General features: G+C 40.1%; 1 protein-coding gene across 1 annotated transcript in view; it reads right to left on the bottom strand.

Annotated features, from left to right (window-relative positions):
- Positions 1 to 379: 379 nt before the first annotated feature.
- LOC105482808 (general transcription factor IIB) overlaps positions 380 to 20,274 on the bottom strand; it is a 38,488-nt gene continuing 18,593 nt past the window's right edge. Inside the window, exons 3-7 of the mRNA XM_011743154.3 lie at positions 11,573 to 11,706; positions 7,678 to 7,824; positions 7,420 to 7,549; positions 4,729 to 5,010; positions 380 to 885 (exon numbers count right to left, since the gene is read on the bottom strand). Coding sequence (XP_011741456.1) covers positions 752 to 885; positions 4,729 to 5,010; positions 7,420 to 7,549; positions 7,678 to 7,824; positions 11,573 to 11,706 — 827 coding nt within the window. The 3' untranslated portion in view covers positions 380 to 751. The remainder of the gene's footprint in view (positions 886 to 4,728; positions 5,011 to 7,419; positions 7,550 to 7,677; positions 7,825 to 11,572; positions 11,707 to 20,274) is intronic.

Below are 20,274 nucleotides of genomic sequence, written 5' to 3'. Positions count from 1 at the left end.
TTTAGTCTGTGAGTATACCAGTAAGCCTAACAAAGAATAAAAAAGAACCAGGGATATGCAGATTCTACAACATGAGATTTTAACATCCAGAAATTAAAATCTATTGATCTGCTGCTGCTATTAATTTACCAGCATCATCTTCTCTGCTCAATAAGTTCACTGAGAAAATCACATACTTAGAACATTTTAATGTCTGTCAAGCTGGTGCCTTTCAAAAGGTCCAAGCTCATCACTTCTTGTTTAATAGACATATTAATAAATCTCACATATGAATCCTTTCAAACTGGACACTAAATACAATGTGGATGTTAACAATGGTTCTCAAAAGCTTTTGCTCTTTCCATGAATTTATTAAAATAAAAAACTATGTATATATAAGTAATGGAAATAAAGCTTTATTAGCTGCAATGATTTGCATTATTTATAATTATGTATAAGTTAAATGTAACATATAATTATAACAAAAACTTTAGTTTTGAAAAATGTTTTATTCAAGAATTACATAATTTCAAATATCTTCCAAAATACAGTTTCCTAGATTGCTACAAAAGAAATTTGATAAGAAATTTAAATCATTAAATATGTTTCACTGGTATATATACATACAGAATGCCAAGCAATAGTATTCAGCCCTGGAATGCGTACCATGTCTGTTGTTTTTCCTCATGAAAGGCTCAACCCAGCATTTTGTATAAGCTATGTACAACAGGCAAAGTTCTGTATTCAAGAATTTGACGTTAGCTGCCTCAATTTATAGCTGTGGTAGTTTGTCCACTGGGGTGTCAAATTTGAAGTCTGTAGGAAACAGATCCGGGGCTCGAGGATAGATAAGTCTATAGGACTGTCTGATTGTAACATCAGCAACACCAGCAATATCACCAATTTCTAAAAGACAAAAATCAAAACATTAACCGTCATTTCCATCCTACCTCCTTTCTACTACCTGCATTGTCATTTGTGAGATATGATTATACAGTATAAAGCGCCAAACTTAAAAACAAAACCAGAAGTGATTTCTAAAAACTGATAATGGAAATACATACTAAAAGGTAGAAAACAGCAGCTAGGCCAGACACAGTGGCTCACGCCTGTAATCCCAGCACTTGGGGAGGCCGAGTTGGGCAGATCACTAGGTCAGGAAATCAAGACCAGCCTGGCCAACATGGTGAAACCCCATCTCTACTAAAAATACAAAAAATTAGCCAGGCGTGGTGGCGGGCGCCTGTAGTCCCAGCTACTCAGGAGGCTGAGGCAGGAGAATTGCTTGAACCCGGGAGGAGGAGGTTGCAGTGAGCCGAGATCGTGCTACTGCACTCCAGCCTGGTGACAGAGCAAGATTCCATCTCTAAATAAATAAATAAATAAATAGTTTAAAAATCCATTTTAATAAAGCATTCATAATGCTTAACCAAATATTGACTCAAAAAAAAAAAAAAAGCGGGAGCTAAAGTCAGTAACCAACAACAATAAAAATGATAGCAGTAGTTACTACCTTACAGAGCTGTCAATGTTTTAAGGAGTTTAATATAAAATATATGAACAGGGTTCAGGACTTAGTATTAGGAGTGTTATCTTATTATACTGGGTATCGTATTTACAACTGACTGCTCCTTTTTCTTTATAAATCTTTCTGATGATCACAAAGTACTCCACAAATACATTCTTGTAAAGAAATTCACTTTTTATTTCTGTGTTTGAAAGTTCCCATGCAAAATCTCCTCTAGCTAACTTCTGTTAAGAGGTCCCTATTAAAAACAAAATGTTACACTGTAAATATTGTTCTACAGTCTTTTTTTCTACTTAATACATCGAGGTCAAACAGCTACTTATAGCATACGGAGATGCTTTTCACTGATACAAGCACATAAGCAAATATTATTAGCTCAAACGAACATTTCTAGTCTATTACAAAATCCTAATAGATCCACTTTTACCCTTTAAAGTCACTGTCCCTTTTTCCTTTCAAAGTCATTAAAAGAAATACCAAAGGACTGCCACTACAATATCTGGTTAGGTATTATGAATGCTTTATTAAAATGGATTTTTAAACATCACTTATTTATTTAAAGAAGGAATCTTGCTCTGTCACCCAGGCTGGAGTGCAACGGCAAGATCTCGGCTCACTACAACTTCTGCCTCCCTGGTTCAAGCGATTCTCCTGTCTCAGTCTCCTGAGTAGCTGAGGCACCTGCCACCACGCCCAGCTAATTTCTGTATTTTTAGTAGAGGCGGGGTTTCACCATGCTGCCCAGGCTGGTCTCAAACTCCTCACCTCAGGTGATCCACCTGCCTCGGCCTCCCAAAGTGCTGGGATTACAGGCATGAGCCACCATGCCTGGCCTAAACATCTTTTAATACAAACTCATTTTATCACCTTTTCACAGTTGATTCAAATCAGTGAGGTTTTAGTGATTTTCACTGTGAATGCCTGCCATCACTGTACAATTAGCTAATTTTAAATTTCCTTATCTCACACTGCATTACATTATTCTACATCTAAATACCAATAAATGGCAACTATTTGAATATCAACTGCCTGCTGTGCAGGGAAGAGAAGGACCTTACATTTGAAGACGACTTTTCATATAAAGCTAAAAAGCAGAAAGCACCAAGATTAATGTTTCCATGTTGTTCATTAGAATAAACTTTACAACTAGAAATGTACCTCAAGGACAAACTGCCTAACTGCAACTTCTCAATTTTACTAAAAGACTCAAAATTTCCTTAAAACCTGTAAGTGAAGGCCAAAGGGAATGGATAATGGCTCCTTTAAATAACTAATGATTGGCTTCCTCTTTCTAATTATTCCTATCATTTATTATTTTTTCAACATATAGCCTAAGCTGAAGGCTGTTGTGAATAGAGTATTACAAAGTTATTGAGGCCAGTAATTCACTAACTCACTTTCTGTTTGTTTTTTGAGACAGTCCTGTTCTGTCTCCCAGGCTGGAGTACAGTGGTGCAATCTAGACTCACAGCAACCTCTGCCTCCCAGGTTCAAGAGATTCTCATGTCTCAGCCTCCCAAGTAGCTGGGACTACAGGTGTGCACTACCATGCTGGGCTGATTTTTGTGTTTTTAGTAGAGACAGGATTTTGCCATGTTGGCCAGGGTGGTCTTCAACTCCTGGCCTCAAGCAATCCACTCACCTTGGCCTCCCCCAAACTGCTGGGATTACACGTGTGAGCCACCACGCCCTGCCACCCTTTTTTTTTTTTTTGAAAAAGAGCCTCACTCCATCAACCCAGGCTGGAGGGCAGTGGCATGATCTCAGCTCACTATAACCTCTGCCTCCTGGGTTCAAGTGATTCTCCTGCCTCAGCCTCCCTACTAGATGGGATTACAGATGTGTGCCACCACACCTGACTAATTTTTTTGTATTTTTAGTAGAGACAGGGTTTTGCCATGTTGGCCAGGAGGCTGGTCACCGCACCTAGTTTATGAATTTCTTTACATGCATTTGTTTATGAATAACTTCTATAATCCTCAAAGATTTAGAAAGGAGTAGTCACTTCTAAATTTAAAAGGGAGTTAGTGGGCCATGCGTGGTGGCTTGTGCCTATAATCCCAGCACACTGGGAGGCAGAGGCAGGCGAATCACATAAGGCCAGGAGTTCGAGACAAGCCTGCCCAACGTGGTGAAACCCCATCTCTACTAAAAATACAAATATTAGCTGGGCGTGGTGGCACGTGGCTGTAGTCCCAGTTACTCAGAAAGCTGAGACACGAGAATAGCTTAAACCCAGGAGGTGGAAGCTGCAGTGAGCTGAGATTGTGCCACTGCACTCCAGCCTGGGTAACAGAGGGAGACCGTTTCAAAAAAAAAACAAAAAAAGGAAAAAGGAAAAGAAATTCACTTAATACTTCTGGTGAAAGTTTTCCTACAACACTAAATTTAAACATGGTTTTAGAAAGCTGAACCACTTACGTCTACTTACTTCAGAATTTGTATTAAGAAACTGTAAAATACTGTACAAGATGGGAAAAAACCAACCTTAAGAGAATGTTAAAGGCTGATGGCCAACATATATTTTACAGCGTGTCTATCTGCAGGATCCCATGCCAAGCAGTGAGAAACAAAGCATGCCTCCCTGACCCCTAAGATTTAAAAACGTAAGTTTGGGGAGGAAAAGAGTATGATCAAAAGGATATATTTAGGGAGAAAAAAGAACTTGTAAGAATAAAAGATGTACAAACTAAAATAATTCAAATGGGAAAAAAATAGGTTTACAGGGTTATGTCTCTGAACATTTTTTTTTATGAGCAATTTAAAAGCAAAACATTTTTTCTTAACATTTTGATGTTGAGGAACGATGTCTTAAATGTGGGTTTTTTTTTTTTTTGAGATGGAGTCTTGCTCTGTTGCCCAGGCTGGAGTGCAATGGCACAATCTCGGCTCACTGTAACCTCCACCTCCCAGGTTCAAGCAATTCTCCTGCCTCAGCCTCCTAAGCTGGGATTACAAGCCCCACCACCACACCCAGCTAATTTTTGTATTTTTAGTAGAGATGGGGTTTCAACCACGTTCATCAGAATGGTCTCGAACTCCTGACCTTAGGTGATCCACCCGCCTTGGCCTTCCAAAGTGCTGAGATTACAGGCATGAGTCCCTGTGCCCGGCCAAATGTGGGTTCTTGCTATTTACCTGGTTCAAACTTAAAATGGAAAAATAATCACATGCTGCAAATTTCACAGTTTACTGCCACACTTCCTGATGACGAACCCTACCTTTTTGGGTCCTCTTTTCAGCTGATGCCTGTGAGGCCATGTAAATGGCTGCCGCTGCCACAGAGATGGGGCTCCTCCCAGGAACCAAGTCCAATTCCACAGCTTTACGGGCTATATGGGTAGCTGCCATCTGCACTTGTTTAGGAAGACAAAGATTGGAACAGAATCTGGACATGAAGTCCCCAGTTGTAATCAAATCCACACTGGTTTCTAGTGCTTTCAAAATAAGTTTAAAACACCGACCAATTTCTTTCTTAGAAATTCGTGATACGGCACATATTTCTAAAAGAAAAAAAAATTAAATAAATCAATTCACTTAAGCCATATAGTTCATCTTAAAATCTACCATTTCTAATTATAAACATACATTCTAATTGTAAAACATTCAATCATGCCTTAAAGATAAAACCCTAATTCTCTCAGTGATACTCCCCCCCAGAGATAACTGCAAATTTCTCAGTTAACTTTAATGTTCATCACAATTTTTTTTTTTTTTTTTTTTTAAGACGGAGTCTCACTCTGTTGCTCAGGCTAACAGCAGTGGCACAATCTCAGCCCACTGCAACCTCCACCTCCTGGGCTCAAGTGATTCTCCTGCCTCGGCCTCCCGAGTAGCTGAGACTACAGGCGTGCACCACCATACCTGGCTAACTTTTGTATTTTTAGTAGAGACAGGGTTTCACTACGTTGGCCAGGCTTGTCTAGAACTCCTGACCTCAGGTGATCCTCCTGCATTGGCCTCCCAAAGTGCTGAGATTACACGCGTGAGCCACTGTGCCTGGCCTAATGTTCTTCACTCTTTAAATGTAGGGTTTTTGTTTGTTTTTTGAGATGAGGTCTCACTCTGTTGTCCAGGCTGGAGTGCAGTGATGCCATCTCAGCTCACTGCAACCTCTGCTCCCCGGGTTCAAACGATTCTCCTGCCTCCTGAGTAGCTGGGATTACAGGCGCCTGCCACCGCACCTGGCTAATTTTTTGTATTTTTAGTAAAGATGGGGTTTCACCATCTTGGCCAGGCTGGTCTTGAACTCCTCACCTCGTGATCTACCTGCCTCGGCCTCACAAAGTGCTGAGATTACAGGTGTGAGTCACTGTGCCTGGCTAAATTTAGGTCTTAATCTTTCCAAATATTAACTGCTCTAAGGATTAATTCATTGCAAGTAAATTTCTTTAAATGAAAAATTGATATTTATACATTAACCTGTTGTAAGCAGTGTTATCAAGGAGCTGAAAGAAAATACTCAAGCTAAAGGATGCCTCTTAGGCAACACAGTGTCATGTGTACATAAAATCCCTGCAATTATGGGCTATATAGCTCGATGAGATAAAATATTTGACCCTGTTATTCCCAGATGCAACCACCATACACTTTCAGAAGAAATTTAACAAAAGCTCTGTTTTAGTTATAAAAACAACAAAAAAGATGATGATAAAGGCCATCACCTCTTCACTTTTACATAAGAAAACATAAAAAATAAATACTCACTGGATGAATAAAGGGTTAAGTATAGTCTTCAGCTAAACTGAGCTTTGGTAGTGTAAGTCAGTGAGCAACACTGAACAAACTGTCACATATTCCCAAGTAACTGCAAACTGTATGAAAAATACCAGTTCTTTCAAAGCCTCCAACTGAAGTGTAAAAATGCAAACAATACACCTCAAGAGAAAAAACTTCACTGATGCTTTCTTTAAATTTATTTTTGAGATGAAGTCTTGCTCTGTCGCCCAGGCTGGAGTGCAGTGGTGCGATCTTGGCTCACTGCAACCTCCGCCTCCCGAGTAGCTGGGACTACAGGTGTGCACCGCCATGCCTGGCTAATTTTTCTATTTTTAGTAGAGCCGGGGTTTCACCATATTGGCCAGGCTGGTCTTGAACTGCTGACCTCAGGTGATCCGCCTCGGCCTCCCAAAGTGCTGGGATTACAGGTGTGACTCACCGTATCTGGCCTTCACTGATACTTTCTAAAGCGTGACTCCCTCATCTACAGAGACTGGTGCTAGAAATGGAAACTGTTTTCATGTAAACCAAATGTGTAAATGGCCTACTTTGGTTTACCATTACAGGCCTGAAAGCCCACAAAATTTTAACAGTCCATCAAAAGATCTCACTAGCAAAGAACATAGTGGGCTTACATGGACTAAAATGAGTCTACGTGGGAAAACAGCCTAAAAGAACATTCTATGAATTTGCTGTCAAGGAACAAAATAAGTAGACACTGGCAAATGATGCTCAAGTGGATTACTGTAGTGACAATAAAGATGACTTAGCTTCTAAGTGTCAAAGCTGCCTGACATTGGTCTGTTTCTTTAATATGATGTAGAAAATGCTATTTTAGGCTGGGCACAGTGGCTCACGCCTGTTAATTCTAGCACTTTGGGAGGCCAAAGCGGGCAGATCACCTAAGGTTAGAAGTTTGAGACCAGCCTGGCCAACATGGCGAAATCCCGTCTCTACTAAAAATACAAAAGTTAGTCAGGTGTGGTGGCACGTGCCTGTAATCCTAGCTACTCAGGAAGCTGAGGCAGGAGTATAGCTTGAACATGGGAGGCGGAGGTTGCAGTGAGCCAAGATCGCACCACCGCACTCCAGCCTGGGTGACAGAGTGAGACTCCATCTCAACAAACCAACCAACCAACCAACCAACCAACCACAACAACAAAAAAACAACAAAAAAAAAGGTAAAAACTTACCTTTAAATGTCCTAGGAACCCCTTCTTGTCTACAGGCAATATAGAGACAAGCAGAAGCTATAGCATCATTAGCTCTTCCCTTCAGGCTCTTCTGTTCATATACTTGCTTGAATAAATTATTCGTTCGATCCTTCAAAGCAGAGAAACTAAGTTTAACTCTATGTCATTTAATTAGCTGCAATATCGAAATTTCATGTGTTCATTAAATTATGCAAAGTCAATGCCAGAATGGCTTAAAGGAGGTAGACAAGAACTTACAACTATATTTCGAGGTAGATTGATTCTATCTGCCATGGTAGTGATTTCTTTGAATGCATTCATCATTGCCCGATCAGAACTGCTCATTGTTCTCCGATTCTGGTACTTAGAATTGCCAAATTCATCAAAACTTGCAGCTCCTGTACCCTATAGAACAGTTAAAACTATGAAAAAACGTTTTGGAAAGTATGAATAATGGGACACTTTCTATGAAAATATAACTTACAAGATCTGATTCTATATAGACTAGAAATCTGAATTGTGCATCCTGCCCATCTATACTAAAGGAATATGTAATTCTAACAACTGTTCAAGAACATAGAAAATGTGAAGCTTAAAGTGTATAAATAGAAATACGATACAAAAACCTGACAAAACCATGGAAAAAGGAAGTCTAATTTCACTTAGAAATATGATAAAAAATATCAAATACTAGAAAACAGAATCCAATAGCATATTAAAAGGTAGCATATCATGACCAACTGGAGATTGTTCCACAAGATATTATTAGAGAATCAAATAATGTAAAACACTATATTATTAGATCTAAGGAGAAAAATCATGATCATCTCCAAAGGTGCTAAAAAGGCAAATGAACAAAATTCAAAGTTCATTTTTGATAAAAACTCATAGGACACTACAAATGAGTACTTCTTTACATAAGAAAACCACTCTCCTCTGCCCAAAGCCAGTACAATTAATGAAGAAACATTACCAGCATTATCACCAAAATCACAAGACAAATGCACCTCCCACTGCTACCATTTTATAACACTGATCAGAAAAACAAGTCAATTAACCAAGAGAAAAATCGGAAGTACAAAATTGGAAAGGAGGTGATAAACTATTTGCAGATAGTATCTTTATACACCTGGAGTATGCAAGAAAATCACTAAAACACAGCTGCTATACATAATTCACTAAAGCAGCAAGGTCAAAATAAATAGAAATCAATACCCTTCATAAGTACAATCAACCAGTTAAAAGACAAGGAAAGCAAATTTTTCAATTACACCAACGAAAATCTTGGAATAAACTTGAGAAACATGTGAGATGTTCATGAAGAAAACTTTCAAACATCTCCTGAAGGACACATAAGATACCTAAGAAAATGGAAAGGCATTATGAGTTTTTTTTTGTTTTTTTTTTTTGAGATGGAGTCTCGCTCTGTCGCCCAGGCTGGAGAGCAGTGGCCGGATCTCAGCTCACTGCAAGCTCCGCCTCCCGGGTTCACGCCATTCTCCTGCCTCAGCCTCCCGAGTAGCTGGGACTACAGGCGCCCGCCACCACGCTTGGCTAGTTTTTTTTTTTGTATTTTTTAGTAGAGACAGGGTTTCACCGGGTTAACCAGGATGGTCTCGATCTCCCGACCTCGTGATCTGCCCGTCTCGGATTCCCAAAGTGCTGGGATCACAGGCTTCAGCCACTGCGCCCAGCCCATTATGAGTTTTTGAATACAAGATTTATTATGAAGAAGTCAATTTTCCCTATGTCAATTTGCAAATTAATCTGACCAAAACCCCAGTGACAATATTAAATATTAAAAAACAGGCCGGGCGCAGTGGCTCATGCCTGTAATCCTGGCACTTTAGGAGGCTGAGGCGGGCGGATCACCTGAGGTCCGGAAGTTTGAGACCAACCTGACCATCAGAGAGAAACCGCGCCTCTACTAAAAATACAAATTAGCCAGGCGTGGTGGCACATGCCTGTAATCCCAGCTACTTGAGAGGCTGAGGCAGAAGAGTCGCTTGAGGTGGTTGTGGTGAGCTGAGATCACGCCATTGCACTCCAGCCTAGGCGACAAGAGTGAAACTCCGTCTCAGAAAAACAAAACAAAACAAGCAGAGTGTGGTGGCGCACGCCTGTGGTCTCAGCTACTCGGGAGGCTGAGGCAGGAGGGTCACCTAAGCCTGGGAGTTTGAGGCTGCAGTTAGCTATGATCACATCACTTCACTCTAGACTGGGTGACAGAAAGAGACCCTGTCTCAAAAGAAAAAAACCAAAAAACCCCACAGAAAACAGAATCCAACAGCGTATTAAAAGGCAGTAATATCAACCAAGTGGAGACTGTTCCACAAATATATTAAAGAATCTAATATAAAACATCATATTAATAGAGCTAAGGAGGAAAATCATATGATCAACTCCAAAGGTACAAAAAATGCAAGTGAACAAACCTAAACTTTTTTAAAAAATGAAACAAACTTAACCTTTAAATGGAAAACACTAGTGAAGAAAATGCTGAAAAAGAAGAGCAATGAGGGAAAACTAGTGCTACTATATATTAGAACAGTGTGGTACGGCATTTGACTAACTGGACCAGGACAGGAAAAAATAGAAAGTCGAAAAATATGCCCACGTACACATAAAAATTTATTATGTGATAAATCTAGCAGCTTAAAAATATTTCTATCTTGGCCACGGATGGTGGCTCACACCTGTAATTCCAGCACCTTGGGAAGCCAAGGTGGGTGCATCACTTGAGCCCAAGAATTGGGACCAGCCTGAGCAACATGGTGAAACTTTGTCTCTATAAAAAATAAAAAAAATTAGCCAGGTGTAGTGGCCCACACCTGTGGTCCCAGCTACTTGGGAGGCTGAGGCGGAAGGATCACTTCAGCCTGGGAGGGGGAGGCTGCAGTGAACCGAGATCATGCACTGCACTCCCACCTGAGCGACAGTGTTAGACCCTGTCTCAAAAACAAAACAGGCTATGCAGGGTTCAGCATGGTAACTCATGCCTGTAATCCCAGCGCTTTGGAAGCCTGAGGCGGGAGGACTGCTTAAGACCAGGAGTTCAAGACCTGCCTGGACAAGAGTCTCACTCTGTCACCCAGGCTGGAGTACAGTGGCGTGATCTTGGCTCACTGCAACATCCGACTCCTGGGTTCAAGTGATTCTCCTGTCTCAGCCTCCTGAGTAGCTGGAATTACAGGCGCCCGCCACCATGCCTGACAACTTTTTTTGTATTTTTAGTAGAGGTGGGGTTTCACTGTGTCAGCCAGGCTGGTCTCAAACTCTTGACCTCAAGCGATCTGCCCGCCTCAGCCTCCTAAAGTGCTGCAATTACAGGCGTGAGCCACCGAGCCTGGCCAAAAAAATTTTTAAAAATAAAAATTAGCCAGGTGTGGTGGTATGCGCCTGTAGTCCTAACTACTTGGGAGGTCAGGGAAGGAGGATCACTGGAGCCCAGGAGTTTGAGCATGCAGTGAGCTTTGATTATACCATTGTACTCCAGCCTGTTGCCCAGACAAGTTTTTGTCTTTTTTTTCTTTAAAGATGGAGTCTCTCTCTGTCGCTCAGGCTGGAGCGCAGTGGCACGATCTCGGCTCACTGCAACCTCCGCCTCCCAGGTTCAAGCAATTCTCTGCCTCAGCCTCCTGAGTAGCTGGGATTACAGGCGCCCGCCACCATGCCCGGCTAATTTTTGTATTTTTAGTAGAGACGGGGTTTCGCCATCTTGGCCAGGCTGGTCTTGAACTCCTGATCTCCACCCACCTCGGCCTCCCAAAGTGCTGGGACTGCAGGCGTGAGCCACCATGCCCAGCCGAGAAGACATTCTTGATATTCAAAGAATATATCAATATTAACTCATGAAGGCCACACTACACTCATTTTTTGTGTGTATACAAAATGTGATTTATGAAAAAAAGGTCTGATATAAAGGCCCTGTAATTTTGATTTAATTTGGATTTAATTTGATTTAAAAGTCTTCCCCACTTTAGGATGGAATACACACACAAGTTAGCCTTCATTCACAATGATATTACTGGCAAATCTTATTAGACAGGTCAAGAGTCCCCACTGGTACAGTGACATACTTTTGCAAAGTTCCCAAACTCTCAGGTCTATGGTCATTCTGCAATTGGTATTTCCTGCCAAATGGACTTATTACCTTGCCAATCATGGTAGACAAATCTCCATCACTCAGAAGAGGATTCTGAGAATCTCCAACTCGAGATGGATCTTTTGTTGCTTTGTCATTGCTGAAAGTTCGCCATTCAGATCCCACATCGATAACCCGGTCACCTAAGAATATAAGCACATACCTGAATCATTTTGTCAAGATAAGGTTTACTTAACTACACTGTCCAATGCCCAACTAAGCCATTTTATTCCCAGGAAATCTCCACATGGACATCTAGGATCTAGCTCAAATATCACATTTCAGACATTTGTCCTAAAGCATTCCTTTAACTATTGTACCAGTCTAACAATAATCCTCTTGAAACATTATGCTATGATATTCTAACTCTTGGAAGAAAAAGAATGTCAAAAGTAGCAAAGTACAGCTATTCATATGTGATGCAAAGGCAAACAATGTAATAATGATTAAGAACCAGATTTTGCACAAAATTTGCAACAGGCATGGGAAAAAAACAGAAAACATTTTTTAGAATGGTATTAATGCAAATAATTTCATATTAAAACGTCACTAAGTTTTGGTGGGAAATGCTTTGCAGAAAATAAGCCTAAGCTTCTGTTTCAAAGTAACAATTTGATGAAAAATATATGTGGCCAAATAATTTATACAGAATAAACTTCAAGCCTAGAATCAGTAAGAAGAAAGTCTGGTTGGCAAACTTTTCTCTTTAAGCCAAGAGGCAGCATCTAAATATATGATGTCAAAAAAAAGCAGACACAAGTAAACCGTATTATTACTGTTTTGGTGAGAAATCTCAATGTCTGGCAATACCTTCAGAGTAGTCAAAAGTTAACACTGAACACTTACACACGCTACTCATTGTGCCCTTTTGTACATGTTCTCACTTAATCTTCACAGCCTTATCAAGGGAGGTACCACTTTTACTGCCACTTCACAAATAAGATGAACTAGCCTAAGATCACATAGCTAGAACTGAAATGCACATCAGAGTCTGTTCTACACTCCAATTATAAAACATGAGCTTTTTCAGTGAATTGTGATGAAGCTGAAAGTAGGAAGGAACCAGACCATTTCATCTTTGTGTATACACAGCAAGCAGAAAGAAACAAATGGCAGAAACCAGTTACTGCAGCAATTAGAGTTATGGTATTAACAGTCAATTAATGTAATAGTCAAGAGTGTGAACTCTGCCCTTTGCTGCTTAGCCTTAGAATATTACTTCATTTCTATGTCTTTATTACCTCAGCTCTAAAATTCTCCTTAACCTCGTATTTTAAAGATTATAAAGATTAAATAAGATATTATAATACCCACGTATAGTGCATGTAAAGTGTTTAAAAAGTAGTACTACGTGCTCAATATTCGCTATTTACTGCTATGAAAATTAGAAAGATAGCATATATTCTGAGTTTCTCCTTTTTTGTGGGGATGATAAGGGAGAGGCATCAGTTTAAAACATTAATCTCGGGCCAGGTGCAGTGGCTCACGCCTGTAATCCCAGCACTTTGGGAGGCCAAGGCAGGCGGATCACCTGAGGTCAGGAGTTCGAGACCAGCCTGACCAAGATGGAGAAACCCTGTCTCTACTAAAAATACAAAATTAGCTGGTCATGGTGGCACATGCCTGTAATCCCAGCACTTTGAGAGGTCCAGGCGGGCGGATCACCTGAGGTCAGGAGTTCGAGACCAGTCTGACGAACATGGAGAAACCCTGTCTCTACTAAAAATACAAAATAGCTGGGCGTGGTGGTGCATGCTCATAATCCCAGCTACTCAGGATGCTGAGGCAGAACTGCTTGAACCCAGGAGGCGGAGGTTGTGGTGAGCTGAGTTCACAACAAGAGGGCAACAAGAGCAAAACTCCGCCTCAAATAAAAAAAAAAAAAAAAAACCCCAAATAACAAAACAGTAACATTAATCTCCATAGAAGACTTTAAAAGTTCCCAAGTGCTCTGCTAAGTACTTGATCAGGAGGACAGCAAAGAACAGAGAAAACAGAAGGAATTCCACCTAGACCATGCTAACTTTTTAATTTTGTATATAAAAATTAATTTAAATGCTCATAAACAACCAGAGTATAGTGATCATGTAATTTAATCTTAGTGACAGATTTAAGAAAAGGCTCGGCATGGTGGTTCACGCCTGTAATCTTAGCACTTTGGGAGGCTGAGGCAGGAAAATCACTTGAGCCCAGGAGTTCGAGACCAGCTTGGGCAACATGGTGAAACCCCGTCTCTACAAAAAAATACAAAAACAAATTAGCTGAGCATGGTAGCACATGCCTGTAGGGAGGCTGAGGTGGGAGGATCACCTGAGCCCAGGAGGTTGAGGCTGCAGGGAGCAGGGAGCCATGATTACACCACTGCACTCCAGCCTGGGTGAGTGAGACCCTGTCGAAAGTAAGCAAATGCTCAAGAGAATGATTCATTCCTGAAGCCTCTGACAAAATGTTTCTTTTTTCTTTCTTTTTATTTTTCAGACAGGATCTCGCTCTCTCGCCCAGGTTTGAGTATAGTGGTGCAATTTCGGCTCACTGCAGCCTTTGCCTCCCAGACTCAAGCAATACTCCCACCTTAGCCTCCTGAGCAGCTACAGATATGCACCACTAATGCCTGGCTAATTTTTGTATTTCTTGTAGAGACGGGGTTTTGCCCATGTTACCTAGGCTAGTCGTGAACCCCTAGGCTCAAGCGATCCACTCACCTCGGCCTCCCCAAGTGCTGGGATTACAGGGGTTAGCCACCGCACGCAACAGAAAAACTTTTCTTTAAACAGCTGAGGTAAAAGTAGATTATCAGTTGGACTACCATGTGTCCACATTACAAAAGGATTGAGATTAGAGGCAGAGTTCCCATCTGCCATCACTGCATGCAATGAGAACAGGCAAGGCAGGCAGAAGCAGGGCGGTAAGTCAGAAGGCAATTTTAATACATCACATCGAGGAGGTGGCCCAAAACAAGGAGAAAAGCGTTAGATGGATGGCATTACAAGGATTTCTCTATTTCCTCTTCCTCATAATAAACACCACTAAACTTAGGAAGTAATGTGAATTACACAGATTTTAAAAAGGTACTTAAAAGTATCAAATTGTCATTGTGCACTGAAACCTTACCAAACCACTGTGCAGTGAGTACTATTCACCAACAAACCCATGTCCCAAAGAGATCACACTAAAGAGATCAAGTTTTCTTCCTTTTTAGAAAATACTTGCTCACTAAAAGATATGTTAGAAAAAAAAATTACCTCCATTCCCAATACCCAGTGACGACCACTATATTTTCATATATGCTCTGTGTTTTTCGTTCATATGTATGCACCTATATGTTTTCCTAAAATTTAGATATTGTGCCTGTTTCATGGCAAGCTCTTTTCACTAAATTTATCATAAGCACCAGCATAGTATTTTTAGACAGAATTTAGTCCCTTTAATAGCATCCACCAATTAAAGTGATACCACGGTGTTCCCATGCACTTATGTTTTCAAAGAGAGAAAAGACAACCTAACTTTACTATTTGGCAAAATAAAAACACAAACACGCACAGAACAAAAATCACTGTGGCCTTCAAACCCAGAGTTACTTACTAAATTTTAAGCTAAAAAAAAAAAAAAATCATCAAACGTCATCAGTAACTTGCAATATTTTTATTAACATACATGAATGTATCAAGACAATGGCATAAGTGAAAAGGCAGAAGGTATGCCCACATCTTTTAAGTCTGTCTAGAAATCTAAAGATAAACCATTAGTTAGCTAAGATGCTTCATTTCATAGCGTTTTCTGAAATACCTTACCATGAGTTCCATTTGCTGCCTGCTTTATATTGTTTTTATAAAGACAAGATGGATTTTTAATTTTTTTTAAGATGGATTATTTTAAGGTAGCATAGTATAAATAGAAAACACAACACTGGGTGGTGATGTAATTTTTCCACATACGTAGGAATGATCTAAACGACTCGTTCAAGAATCTGTGGTTTGTGCTAAGAACCATTCCCTCTTTTTATATTTAACAACCCAAAAGAGCATTCATAAGGAATGAAGTTTCCAAAATAACTCAATTAGCATACCATGCAACTACAACTAGTCCAGCAGATTAAGTGCATGAGTAGCAAGAAATAGGGCAAGTCCATTCAGAAAAAATTAGAATACATAAAGAATTTTCATTTGAAGAAAATCTAAATGGAGTAGTATTTTTTAAAGTTGCTCTGGAAGAAAGCTGCAAGACAAAATTTTTTCAAGGGCTGAGTGGTACAAGGCAGCCATGCCTGGGTATAATCTATGATCAACTTTTGAAAAGGAAGAAGTCAGCTAATTAGCAAATACACAAAACTTCACATATACTTTTAATGTTCTAGAAACCAAGAAACATACGAACTTCCACTAGTTTCCTTCTTAACCACACACTGTAGTCTATGTGAAGATTTATAGTATCAAAGAAAACTTACACTACTATAATACATATATATGCACAACTCCTCGCTCCATCTAGAGCGTGATCTTTAACACTTTTAATCAAGTTCCCCATCCAAAAAAGTAAACACACCCAATATGTGTATTTATGTATTTCACACATGTATAGCTCTCAATCCATACATTAGAGTGGTGTCTAAAGGGTATTAACTAAAACATTTTACCATATTCTGAAGAGAATACGAATTCCATCTCATTTTTCAAGAAGAAACCGAGAATACTTGTCAAAAATCACTTGCACCAGTTTTAAGTGGTTTAGTCACTCTGGCACCTATCTTACAATCTGGCAATTCCATTCTTAAGTACAGCTGGCCTTCTGTATCTGTGTATTCTGCATCCACGGATTCAACCAACCACAGACTGAAAACATTTGGGGAAAAAAAACGCCTGTACTGAACATGTACAGACATTTTTTTCTTGCTATTATTCCCTGAGCACAGTATAAACAACTATTTACATACATTTACGCTACGGAAGTAATCTAGAGCTGATTTAAAGTATATGGGAGGATGTGCATAGGCAAATACTACATCATTTTGTATCAGAGACTAGAGCATCTGCAAATTTTGGTATGCAAGGGAGGTCCTGGAACTAGTCCCCCACAGATACTGAGGGATGGAGTGAGTGTACTGCCCCATTAGAAACAACCCATCAACAGAAAAATGTGCACAATGGAATATTCTTCAGTAAATAAACTACTCACACATACAATAACAAATATATCTCAAAACTTTTTGAAATTTTTTTGAAATTATTTCAAACCAAAAATGTCAGTCACAAAAAAGTTCATATTGTATGATTTCATTCAAGTGAAGTTGAAAAAACGGGAAAATAATCTATGAGAACAGAAATCAGTTCCACGGCTATTGCTGGGTGGGACTGGCAGGCAAGTGGCATAAAATGACTTCTTACCCCCCTCCCCCCGCAACTGGAGTCTCACTCTGTCACCCACGCTGGTGTGAGGTGGCACAATTTCGACTCACTGCAACCTCTGCCTCCCAGGTTCAAGCAATTCTCCTGCCTCAGCCTCCCGAGTAGCTGGGATTACAGGCGCCTACCTTCACATCTGGCTAAACTTTGTATTTTTAGTAGAGACGGGGTTTCACGGTGTTGGCCAGGCTGGTCTCAAATTCCTGACCTTGTGATCAGTCCGTCTCGGCCTCCCAAAGTGCTGGGATTACAGGCACGAGCCACCACGCCCGGCTGCCAAAATGACTTCTAAGGTGAGGGAAACGGTCTCTATATCTTGATTAGGGTGCGGGTTACACCAGTACATGCACTGTCAAAATTCAAACTATGTTTTATGGTATGCAATTACAGCTCAATAAATTAAAAATTAAAAACTCATTCCCACCAATATACTACTGATTTTGAATTAAATGACACCAAATCTATATATTATTTTGGGAATCATAGAACAATTCTTATCTTCTTCAACAAGGGAATACTCTTTCCTCAAGGTCTTCTTGCAGATTTCAAAGTATTATGTATGCCATGCTTAAGACTAGACCTAGATTTTTTATGTTAAAAATCTCATTTTCTAACTACTAATTGCTATATTTTATATGCTTACATTCAGTCACTTTTAATAGACTATTAATTTTTTAAAATTTAATTTGACTTCTAGATATAGAACCCCATCAGTGGCAAAAAACATATTCCAAAAAAAACACATTGCATTTCCAATGCTTAACTTTCATTTATATTTTATATCTAAAGCACTAGTCAAAACTTTCAAAACAATGCTCTTCATTTTAAACTGAAACATTTCAACATTATGCATACAATTGAAACAGTCTATTAAAGCATTATTCTACCCTAAGTACCTTAAATAGGAGTAAGTGTTGAGTTTATTAAATGTCTGTCTTCCTACCAGACCACTGTGTTTCTTACACACTGTCTTTATTTATTTATTTATTTACTTATTTATTTATTTATTCATTTATTTTTGAGACGGAGTCTCGCTCAGTCACCCAGGCTGGAGTGCAGTGGTGCGATCTAGTCTCACTGCAACCTCCGCCTCCCAGGTTCAAGCGATTCTCCATCCTTGGCCTCCCAAAGTGCTGGGACTACAGGTGTGAGCCACCGCACCCAGCCACCGCGTCTTCTTATGTTGTAAAAAGCTAACCACAATTGTTTGAGATTTATTATACTTTAATACTTATGTGTTAGGATAAATCAAGTTATACTGGAGGAACAATTTTTAAAGCAGCTCAGTGGCTTAAAATGAAGGTTTATTTCTTATTCACATTACATATCTATAAAGGGATAGCTGGAAGCTTCTTACACCATCCTTATTCAAGGTGACAAGATCTTTATCACCTGAGATATTGCCAGTTACCATGGATGGGGAAGGGAATGTGGGAAATTATACACAGACTTCATAATGGCTTCTGACCAAAAGTGACACTAACATTTCCACTCACATGCCACTGGCCAAAGCCAGTCAAGTAAGTGGTTATGCTTCAAAGGGGAGAAATACAATTACATCATATACCCTAAAGGAGAACCAAAAATGTTAAGCGAATAGTCATTAGTGCTGTTTCAAGCGACAATTAACAAAGATAATTCGGCACTGTATTTTTGGAGATTTATGTACAAATCCGTATAAAAGATTGCTCTTTTTATTTATTATTATTTTTGAGATGGAGATTCGCTCTTGTTGGCCAGGCTGTATCTTGGCCGGCGGCAACCTCTGCCTTGCAGGTTCAAGCAGTTCTCCTAACTCAGCCTCCCGAGTAGCCGGGATTACAGGCATCCACCACCACACCCAGCTAATTTTTTGTATTTTTAGTAGAGACAGGGTTTCACCACGTTGGCCAGGCTGGTCTCAAACTGCAGACCTCAGGTGATCCACCCACCTCAGTCTCCCAAAGTGCTGGGATTACAGGCATGCGCCATTGCGTCTGGCTCAGAAGACTGTTCTATGGCTTCCTTTTTGTACCAAATGACAAACTGAAGAATTAGGGATAAGTTCATTGTATTTCAGCAACTGTCACAGAGAAGTAATCTGTCAACATGATTTAGGTCCTTTGAAAGTAACTTTTTAGGCCGGGTGCGGTGGCTCACGCTTGTAATCACAGCACTTTGGGAGGCCAAGGTGAGTGGATCACCTGAGGTCAGGAGTTTGAGACCAGCCTGACCAAGATGGTGAAACCCGGTCTCTACTAAAAATACAAAATTAGCCGGGCGTGGTGCCGCATGCCTGCAACCCCAGCTACTTGAGAGCCTGAGGCAGGAGAATCCCTTGAACCTGGGAGGTGCAGGTTGCAGTGAGCCGAGATCATGCCATTGTACTCCAGTCTGGGCAACAAGAGTGAAACTCTGTCTCAAAAAAAAAAAAAAACAAAGAAAGAAAGTGGTAGGTTACAAGTCTCTATTAATATAATTTTTAAAACATTAAAAGAATGCAATCCCCAGTGGTGTGCACAATTCTTGATTTGTAGCCCTGAGCTCTTCTGCTAGGAATGTAAAGTTTTTTTCTCTTTTATCTTTAATACTTTATTCACCTGGATCTTCAAGTAGTACCATAGTGGGTACTTTGTCTGACTAACCTAATAGATATCTTGTCGTCTTGCACGCTGTGGGTGTGTCTCAGGTTTGTTCTCTGCTTTACTGATTTAGTTTTTTAGTGTTAAGTCTGCCAATTACCGCCTAAAAACCAGTTTTATCGTGTTGGTCTCCTTGTGCTGTGTTACTTTTTTCTGACATTTAATAGAAATCTTCCATAATATTTCAATAATGGACCCTTTAGCTCATTGATCACATTGGTTTCTGTAACTTTCTCTGAGTAATTAAACTATGTTATGGGTACAGTTTTCTGCCAAGTCCACAGGATCCCTGTTTCTCTTTATTATAGTTTTATATTCATAAGCCTCATATTGATTTTTAAGCTTATTCATTCTATCTATAATAAAGAACTGTCAATCCAATCCAATCCAGAAAATCTTCCAACGTCACTACCACCAGTACTCTCAGTGTCTCTGGGCAGTAGCACAGTCCCTAGCAGACTAATAGATGACCCAAACAAGAGAAACTTCCCACAGGATTCCATGTTTTTTTTGGTTTTTTTTTTTTTGAGACGGAGTCCCGCTGTGTCACCCAGGCTGGAGTGCAGTGGCACTATCTCGGCTCACTGTAACCTCCACCTCCTGGGTTCAAGCAATTCTCCTGCCTCAGCCTTCCAAGTAGCTGGGATTACAGGCGCACACCACCACGCCCGGCTAATGCCCGGCTAATTTT

Source organism: Macaca nemestrina, chromosome 1 (genome assembly GCF_043159975.1).
Source record: "Macaca nemestrina isolate mMacNem1 chromosome 1, mMacNem.hap1, whole genome shotgun sequence".
NCBI lineage: Eukaryota > Metazoa > Chordata > Mammalia > Primates > Cercopithecidae > Macaca > Macaca nemestrina.
This window is presented reverse-complemented; position numbering and strand designations above follow the sequence as displayed.